The sequence below is a fragment of the Austrofundulus limnaeus genome, unplaced genomic scaffold (genome assembly GCF_001266775.1).
Source record: "Austrofundulus limnaeus strain Quisiro unplaced genomic scaffold, Austrofundulus_limnaeus-1.0 Scaffold319, whole genome shotgun sequence".
NCBI lineage: Eukaryota > Metazoa > Chordata > Actinopteri > Cyprinodontiformes > Rivulidae > Austrofundulus > Austrofundulus limnaeus.
Genome location: NW_013952721.1, coordinates 451,129 through 459,838, shown reverse-complemented (window position 1 = coordinate 459,838; position 8,710 = coordinate 451,129). Strand labels below are relative to the sequence as shown.

Below are 8,710 nucleotides of genomic sequence, written 5' to 3'. Positions count from 1 at the left end.
TGTGGTTGTAATGTGACAAAATATGGAAAAGTTCAAGGGGTATGAATACTTTTGCAAACCACTGTACCGTTACCGTGAAGGGATTCAATTTATACCGTGATTTGAATTTGAGGTCATACCGCCCAGCCCTGATAAGCACACCAACAAACATTTTGTAGCCAACCCAATTCAAGAWGGCTGCTGCCATCTTGAATCACATTTTCTCATGTACCTCTATTGTTTAACTTATTAAAGCCTTGTTAAAGCCTATTTGTTTGAGTTTCTGAGGTATTTTGACCGCAACACACCTCATCTCTAAGGTGTGTTGTTACACACCTTAGAAAACACACAAATGCCTATAATTCAGTCGACTTTTAGAATTTTGTGCTAAAACCTGTAGTTAAGAGTCATTCACAGCATTTATTCCAAATGTTACTTGTTGCTCAAATTCTTTGCTTAAAGTCAGCATTAACTTTTGGTGTCAAGCCTGTTTATCTGTGAGCGAAACATGTCATGAACTACTGAATGGATTTAAATAAAACGTTCAGAAAGTAAACACATTTATGTCTGCTTTAATTTTGGAGTTAATTCTGTTAAAGTTGGATGCTGCAGCTGATAAATGTTAGCAACAGAATAGTGTCTATAATGCAGAAATTGAGGTAAAATGTGATGTAGTAGCTGAGAGTAATTCATGACTCACTSTGAGCATGACATCTCACATGAAGCTGCTGTGATGAAGGGATCCGTCACTGTAAGAACTACTTTTAAACCAGTGAACATGAACTCAGCTGCAAAAACCTAAAGCCCTTTTTTCTTTTCTTCATAGATGCTGGAGATGAGATGGACTCAGACTCTGGTCTCTCTGTGAACTTCAGCCACAGCCCTGCTTCTTCATATGTTTCTGATGGCCCGACCCATTATTCTTCTACCTCCACACCATCAACCCCCTCTCCATCCTGGTTGTCAACTGAGGCTGAGGCCATCGGTTCAGATATAGAGTTTGAGGTGACTGTAAAGCAGGAGAAGCTGGAGGAGGAGGAGATGGGAGCAGTTGGAGGAGACGTGAAGCAACTCTTTCCTGCCAGTTATGTGGATCACAAACTTCATCATAGCTTTAAATGGAGGGAACACATTGGTCATGATCACACATACAACCAGCCATCGTCGTCCACGCCTCGGTGCAAGATGGCCCCCAAATCAGGTAAATCTGCTTTCAGACATGACAAGGCAAAGCCATACCATGACATATCTGAAACCAGAAACTGGAACCGGGATGAGCGACGAGCCCGGACCCTCAGGATTCCTTTTTCCAATGAGCTCATCATTCACCTGCCCGTAGAGGACTTCAATGACCTGCTGARCAGTTACCAGCTGACCGACGAGCAGCTCGCCCTCGTCAGGGACATCCGGCGGCGCGGCAAAAACAAAGTAGCTGCCCAGAACTGCAGGAAAAGGAAACTAGACACGCTGCTGGGTTTGGAAAGGGAGGTGTCTGATTTGAGGCACCACTTCTCACAGCTGCTCAGAGRGAAACGGGAAGCCCTGAGGCACATGCAGGACATGAAGCACAGACTGAGAGCGCTGCACGAGGAAGTCTTTTCCCAGCTGAGGGATGAAGAAGGAAGGCCGCTGGATGCTACAGAACATGTGCTTCATTTTGGACCCAATGGCAGTGTCACAGTGGCTTCAGATAAAAACAGAAGGAAACAGAGGAGCAAGGAGAAATGAGGTGAAAACAGACAATTATCTCAGAGGGTCAAAGGTTATAATATGCTGAAGTGACTGCAAGAATCAGCAATAACAAAAGGCCCTCTGTGACTCAGGTTTTCTCAYGTTGGCTAAAATAAAAACACTTGAACTCACCACAAACATCAGATCTAATGTCCACCAGGGACATCAGATTTATATCTGCAGATTTCACTTTGCTGTTCTGAACAGATGAAGAATCTTGATAAACAAATTAAAGTTTCATCATTTTTAGTGCAGCTTTGAAAATGTATTTAGAACTTTGACACATTTTGTCACTTCAAAGTGTTTTACTGGGATTTTATGACAGATAAAATCAAATTTGTGCATAAATGAAGTGAAACAATGACACRTTTTAAAAAATAACTTTTACAAATAAAAATGTGAAAAGTGTGGTGTGCATCTGTACTCAACCCTTTACTCTGATATCCTGAACTAAAGTTCAGTCTTCAGATGTCACCTAACCAGTAGAGTGTAAATTATTCTCAGTATAAATCCAGCTGACCTGTGACTTTCAGAGGTTTGCTACAGAACATTAGTTCTGTTTCCTTCCACTTCAGAATGACGGTCTATGTTGTGTTGGTCTCATAAAATCCCAGTAAAATACTTTGAAGTTTGGGGTTGTAACTTGACAAAATGCAAAAAAATAAAAAAATAGAAATTTTCAAGGTGTATAAATACTTTTAAAAAACATGGTAGTTCTAACTCTGTCCTGTTTAGGCTGCTGAAATGATCTGGATTATTTTGTTGTACATTTATTTATGTGTATATTTGTTGTTTTATGTTTCATGCTTCTGAAAATACTACAGTTTATATGAATTTAACATATAGAGTCTATTTACTGCACAAACTTAATGGTTAAGCTTTAATGACAACTCAAAATACTGACTAGCATTATAAAACCTGTCCTGACAACGCTGTGCGGGACTTCCCTAGATAAGGATGACTTTGTGATGAAAAGCTGCAGGGCTTCTTTTCCTTCTGAGTTATGAAAACACTGAGTCTCACAGCYTTCCAGATATCGCTTTGACAGAAAGATGGACTGAGGAGATGTGATGACCATAATGTGCTTTTACATGCAGGAAAAACATGTAAGGTACTCTAGTAAATCTGTGTTTGGGACCAACAGTAAAAATACTGACAGTCAGCAGGCAGGATTCTTGCTGTCAGCCAACTGAACAAAAAACAAGATGAGTTTGATTCACAGGAGCTGAAATTGTGGAGGTGATGCAGTTTGTTGCAAAAAGCTGTGTGGTGTATAACTCTCTCCAAGAAGTCAGTATCACCTGCAAGAGTGTGGGTTGTTCATGGATCAGAAAACTGTTCTTGACTTTAATTTTTTTTTATCATTTATGAAGTACAAACAACCACAAACTTTGCCTTTCATGCTAGTTTTAGACTAAAATCMTTTTGTTAAGAAAGGATGTAGTTGTACCCTTTTTGGTCAAACTTTGTAAATGTCGTGAAATTTTCAGCAAACACATCAATCTTTAGCTTAACTATAAAATTAACTGAGTTGTAACCAGTTATATTTGCTCAAATCATTTAGCTGCAGCCTTCTTGAATGACTCCACAAGTTAATCTGTTGTAGAAGTACATCCATTGACGACTGGGTTTGACTAAAATCCTTTCAGTGGTTCATTAGGTATCTTGTAAACAAATGGTTGAAAATGAAGTCTTAAGCAGTGATGTCACATTGTTTGTTTGAGATGACTCTCAGCTACTGTCTAAATCCAGTGGGTGATAAAAAAAAAACCTTCATTAAATGTTCTATTTGTGTCTAAATTTAACAGCCCAACTGACTTGTGTAGCATCTAAATGTTTCATATCATTTTCAAACACTAACGCACTTTGATTTTATAAACAATAAACAAAGACTCGGACCCAGGGTGRCCTTGTGGAGTTTTAAATGTTCTCTCTRTGCACATGTWRGTTTTTCCAAGTACTCCGTTTTCCACCACAGACTGTAAACAAGCATGTCAGTGGTGGTTTTGTCTCCGTGGGTCGCTGTGAAGGACATRMAACCTGTCCAGGGTGTCTCACGCCTCTTGCACCAGCTTCTCTGTGACCCGGAAAGAAAAAAGCAGGGGCAGAACGTAGACAGGTGGACTTTTCCTCAAACCACTGAAATCAGATTTATGATTTGGGATACTTTCTTTGCCCCAGAGGAAGAGAACTATTGGAAAATACAAAACATAGGGTTGTATTTATTTACTACTTGTTTGATTAAAATTCTGAACTTCTGAACTGTAATTTCATTGTGCTCTGTATACCAATAAAGGTTTATTCAATTAAATTCAAATACAAAATAAAAATAAAAAAAAAAACAAGTGAAACCTGAACTGATTTTCTTTTGSGAAAACTTGATATAACCACTATGGAAAACAAAACCAGGAAAAATAAATAAAATGCTTAGATTTGTTGTTTAGGAAAAGCCTCGTGCAAAATACATAAAGTGTTTGAAATGATTTGTCATAGATGATTATTAATTTACATTTTCTTCATTTGCGTAACTTATCAGATTACTGCCTATAACAGGCAGAAGAAAAACTGTTTTGAAAAATCAAACCTTGGATAAGTTTRTGTTTACCTTTGTTCAAACCACATCAGGTGGAAGGGTTTCAGAAGAGTCAGGTCCCTTAGGAGGACAAAGWGATCAGGACAAATACTGAGGCTACAGTTTTGCAGCAGCTGCATATTTTGATTCATTACAACAAAAACAAATTGTTATGAATCCCAAAACATTTATTGTTTAAATCATAAAGCTGATCAAACATGCAACAGATCAATTACAAGCAAATCCACTAAATTGAAAGGAAAGATCTAGAAAAGCTACGGAGCACACATGGTTGGATCTAGTTCAAACTCTTTCAGTCAGAACATAAAAAACAGTACATTCAAAATTCTGACAAACATAGTGAAACACACAAAACTAAAACCCAATTTATCAACAGGAGCTTGACCCAATCTGTCTCTGCTCATCTGTGATAAAACACGCATCAGTACATCATTAAAACCAATTAAAACCGTTGAGATTTTGTACAAAACAGCTAAACCAGCTATTCTTTTGATGACATTTAATAGAAGTGGCCTTAAAAATATCACATCGATATGAAAAGTAAAAGCAAAATGCCCTCTTTAAGTCACCAGAACAAAAAGTTTGATCTAGCCAACCTAAATGTGCAAAGAAAGCTCCTACCCTGACTTTATTACAGTATACATATAGAAACGCACGACTGGACTACATTAAACACAACATTGGCAAGCATTAGGCAGAGAACCACGCAGCTCACTACTTTGAATTAATAGTTATTGGTTTGTGGTTAACACTCAACAAGTAGGAAAACAAAAACAAAACAAAACAAAAAACTCCTGTTATGAGTGTTGGCCAGGAATGTAAGCTAAAATAATACAGCTGTATACTGACTGTGGGGGCAAGTGTGTGAAGGTKTAAGACAAGTGGAAATGAACATTGACCACCACCTGCTGACTCCACCCTCTGTCTGCTTCKGAGTAAAAAAGGTACACCAAACCTTAGCTGGGTTCAGATGAACAGTATGTATGAACAAATAGAGATACTGAAAAAATAAACCGTTTGACTCTGTCCACTCATCTCCCCCTTCAGAAGAAGTTCCCACCTGTGTTTTGTCACAAAGCGATGGAGATGATTAATGCACGTCCTTTTGTAAACCCACTGGTTGTTAAGAAGTGCTGTGAAAATAAGAAACTAAAACTGACCATCACGTTCAAACAGTTATTAAGCTTTATGGGTTAAAGTGAAACTTTAAGCCTTGATATCATTTCACGGCATTTGTCAAATAAATCGAAAGCACTTCCTGTTTCTTTGAATGCAGTCAGACACAGGTAGGAACCTCTTCAGATCTCCTTGCAGGGCAGGAAAACAAACATATTCCCTGGGTTTCCTTCCTTCCTGGGTCCCACACTTGATGCCTAATCAGATGTTAGAGTAACCTGAACARTTAACTGGTTTAAAGTTGCTTTCCTGCCCTGCACCGCCACACTTCCCGTACAACACGTCTTCTTGTCATCCCTCTAGTCTTTTTTGTCCTCYTCTTTCTTGTCCTCTTCCTCTGTTGGATAGGAGTGCCATGTAAGACGCTCCTCGTAGAAGGAGATCACCACTTGGGGACATTTCACATTAGCCTCCTTAGCAGGAACAAGGTCTGCCTCGTCKGAGTTTTTCCTGTTCATTGTAAGAGAAAAAGAAAGAAAGATGATGGGAATATCTTTTTAAGAATGCTAAATAAAAAGGTAATACTGGTGRGAATGTAAGGCTGCTTTAATATAGGGAAATATTTCCCTTGATACCTTCCTGTCTATACAGGTGCATCTAAAATAAATTAAAATATAAAGATTTCTACTTTATTTTGTCCGTCAGTTCAGAAACTGAACCTCACATAGGTTCATTACTTATAGAGTGGAATATTTCAAGCCTTTATGTATTTTTGATCATTATGGTTTAGAAATAGCGGTGATAGGTGGTGATAGGAATGAAATTAGAACACATTGTTGCTCTTGCTAATCTGTGAGAATCTCCAGCTAACGGTCAATAAATTTACACTTTACCCATCAAGACTGACAACTTTTTCAAGGAAGAAAATGTTCAACAAATTTTCTGTGTTGCTCTTAGGTTCCGCGGCAGCTTAGAGGGGGTTGTGTCTTGCGGCCATATTTGTGAAGATAACACTGAAGGCTCACCACTTCATGAGGAACATCAGCTCTCCACTGGAGTCGGTTGCTCCAATGATTCTTTCAGGTTGCAGTCCTCTGCCAAAACCTCTAGCTTTTTCACCCTTAAGAAACACAGAATGTAAAAAAAATAATAAAGTTTTACTCAAGCAGTTAAAACAGAAAAGGAATGTTACTGCAAATGTGCAACTTCCATACAGAAGATGGTGTTTAGTGAAGTGTTTTTTTCAGTATGAAACATTTTCTATTTGTTTTAACAAGTATAATCAACAACACGAGTTTGTGGCATTTCCTTCACCCACCAAAATGAACATTGAGCAGGACTTTTGGAAGCTGTGGAACTTTCAAATTGTGTTGGAGCAATTGATGGAATTTGAACACAGCCATTTTGAATCTGCTCTCAAAGATGGGCAACTTCCTCTGCCTCCACATGCACATCTCCCAGTCACAAACATCAAGGCTCCACATGTTTGTGGGAGATGTGGTGTTCCCACTGCATGTTAACCTCATGCATTCCTATGCAGGTATGTTGAACAAAATGTAATCAGAAAGTTAGAAATAAGGATGAATATGAAGTTCATATTAAGATTATTTTATTTTATTGTCCATCGTGGGAAACTATGAATGATGACTGTGATGTTTAGATTCTTGAATATAGCGTATTAAATTATGTATTACACAGATATTTCACTGGGTCAGTTCATATGATATTTTTTCTTTCTCAATTTCTTGAGCTGAAAACCACGCTGGAACAGACGTATAATTATTGCCGCCGTCATGCATGATGAGTGATCGAAAATGTATTTGAGATCTTAAGGCTTCTTCACACTCCCTCTGAACTGYTGACGTCGGCAMGGGTTGTSGCAGTTTCATGAYGAAAATTACGTCACAAGTGTTCGCARYGTCRGCTCGGCCGCCCCTTTTGGCACAACCCACCGGCAGAACTTTTTACCCTCCTCCCGCGACAACGGTAATGTGTGATTGTTCTGAAGTTCTTGGGCGTGTTTGTGCTGAAAGCGCTTCCGCTCTGTAAAAAAGAAAAAAAAAAAGAAAAAAAAAGAAAAGAAAAGCAACTCGCTCTCAGAACCGTTACCAGGAAGCAGAGTTTTATAAAGATGGTCAAACCRTGAAAAACTCATGGATGGAGATTAAACAGACGTTGTGCACGGAGGAATCTGACTGATAAAAACTGTGGAGCTTTAACCAGGACAGAAAAATAACATCGGGTGAGTGAAGAGTCTTTTTTCTGCATTGTCGGCTGTAGCGGGAAGTAACTCCATGCAGTGACGTATGCTGCAGTGGGAGGGGTTTCCCAGGAGCTCATCGCGGTGCATCTCTGGAGCTATGAAAGGTCTGTGCGAAAACGAATGCGGAACAACCACGTGAYCGTGCGTYGACCAGYTGGCGTCGGAGCGAGTATGTTTTAGGCTTTGGCTGCAAGGTGGAGGATCCTTGGGCGCTCAGTGTAGCTGAGTTCTTTAGACCCCATAGGGACTTTCCCCCTGGCAGGAGGAGACTGTCAGGAGGGCGTGTCTACAGTAATTAGTGCACTATGTGTGCCCTTTTTGTTTTTAACCAAATGCTTGATGTTTGTTTTTCTGTTTCTTTTGAACCAAACAAGTTTGTTGACTTTTGTGGGCAAAATGAAGTCTAGTTGCTGTCATTAAATTAACAATATACAGTACATGAAAAAAAAACACACTAAATGCTCTGGTATTGTTTTGGGTGCTGGACCAAATGGGGAGGCGGGCCAGATCCGGCCCGCGGGCCGTAGTTTGGGGACCACTGGTGTAAAGACTTGACAGAAAATGACATGGAATCCAGATTTTTGCACAGCTTTTGGCTTTTAAAGATTATGGTCTTGAACTTTTGATCAGCTGAAAAAAATCATGTTTGAGTGTAAATGCAGTTTTCAGAAAATTCCCTGCTCAAAAGTTCTTGTCTCTTGCACTGATTTCTTCTTTTAACATTGTGAAGCTCTACTTAGAACCTTCTTAAGATCCAATAGTGCAAAATGCAAATTCTTGCACTTTTTTGAATAGTCTTAAGATTTTGATCAGGAGTGTATTTTATCAAAATCTTAAGACCAGTCAAAAAAAGTGCAAGAATTTGTATTTTGCACTATTGGATCTTAAGAAGGTTCTAAGTAGAGCTTCACAATGTTAAAAGAAGAAATCAGTGCAAGAGACAAGAACTTTTGAGCAGGGAATTTTCTGAAAACTGCATTTGCAGGGAATTTTCTGAAAACTGCATTTACACTCAAACATGATTTTTT

General features: G+C 39.0%; 2 protein-coding genes across 2 annotated transcripts in view; one reads left to right on the top strand and one right to left on the bottom strand.

The window, feature by feature from the left end:
• The window catches only part of nfe2l1a (nfe2 like bZIP transcription factor 1a), a 21,657-nt gene extending 17,688 nt beyond the window's left edge, over window positions 1-3,969 (top strand). Inside the window, exon 7 of the mRNA XM_014022159.1 lies at window positions 806-3,969. Coding sequence (XP_013877613.1) covers window positions 806-1,707 — 902 coding nt within the window. The 3' untranslated portion in view covers window positions 1,708-3,969. The remainder of the gene's footprint in view (window positions 1-805) is intronic.
• Window positions 3,970-4,452: 483 nt separating this feature from the next.
• The window catches only part of cbx1a (chromobox homolog 1a (HP1 beta homolog Drosophila)), a 67,996-nt gene continuing 63,738 nt past the window's right edge, over window positions 4,453-8,710 (bottom strand). The window contains exons 4-5 of the mRNA XM_014022151.1: window positions 6,445-6,539; window positions 4,453-5,929 (exon numbers count right to left, since the gene is read on the bottom strand). Coding sequence (XP_013877605.1) covers window positions 5,779-5,929; window positions 6,445-6,539 — 246 coding nt within the window. The 3' untranslated portion in view covers window positions 4,453-5,778. The remainder of the gene's footprint in view (window positions 5,930-6,444; window positions 6,540-8,710) is intronic.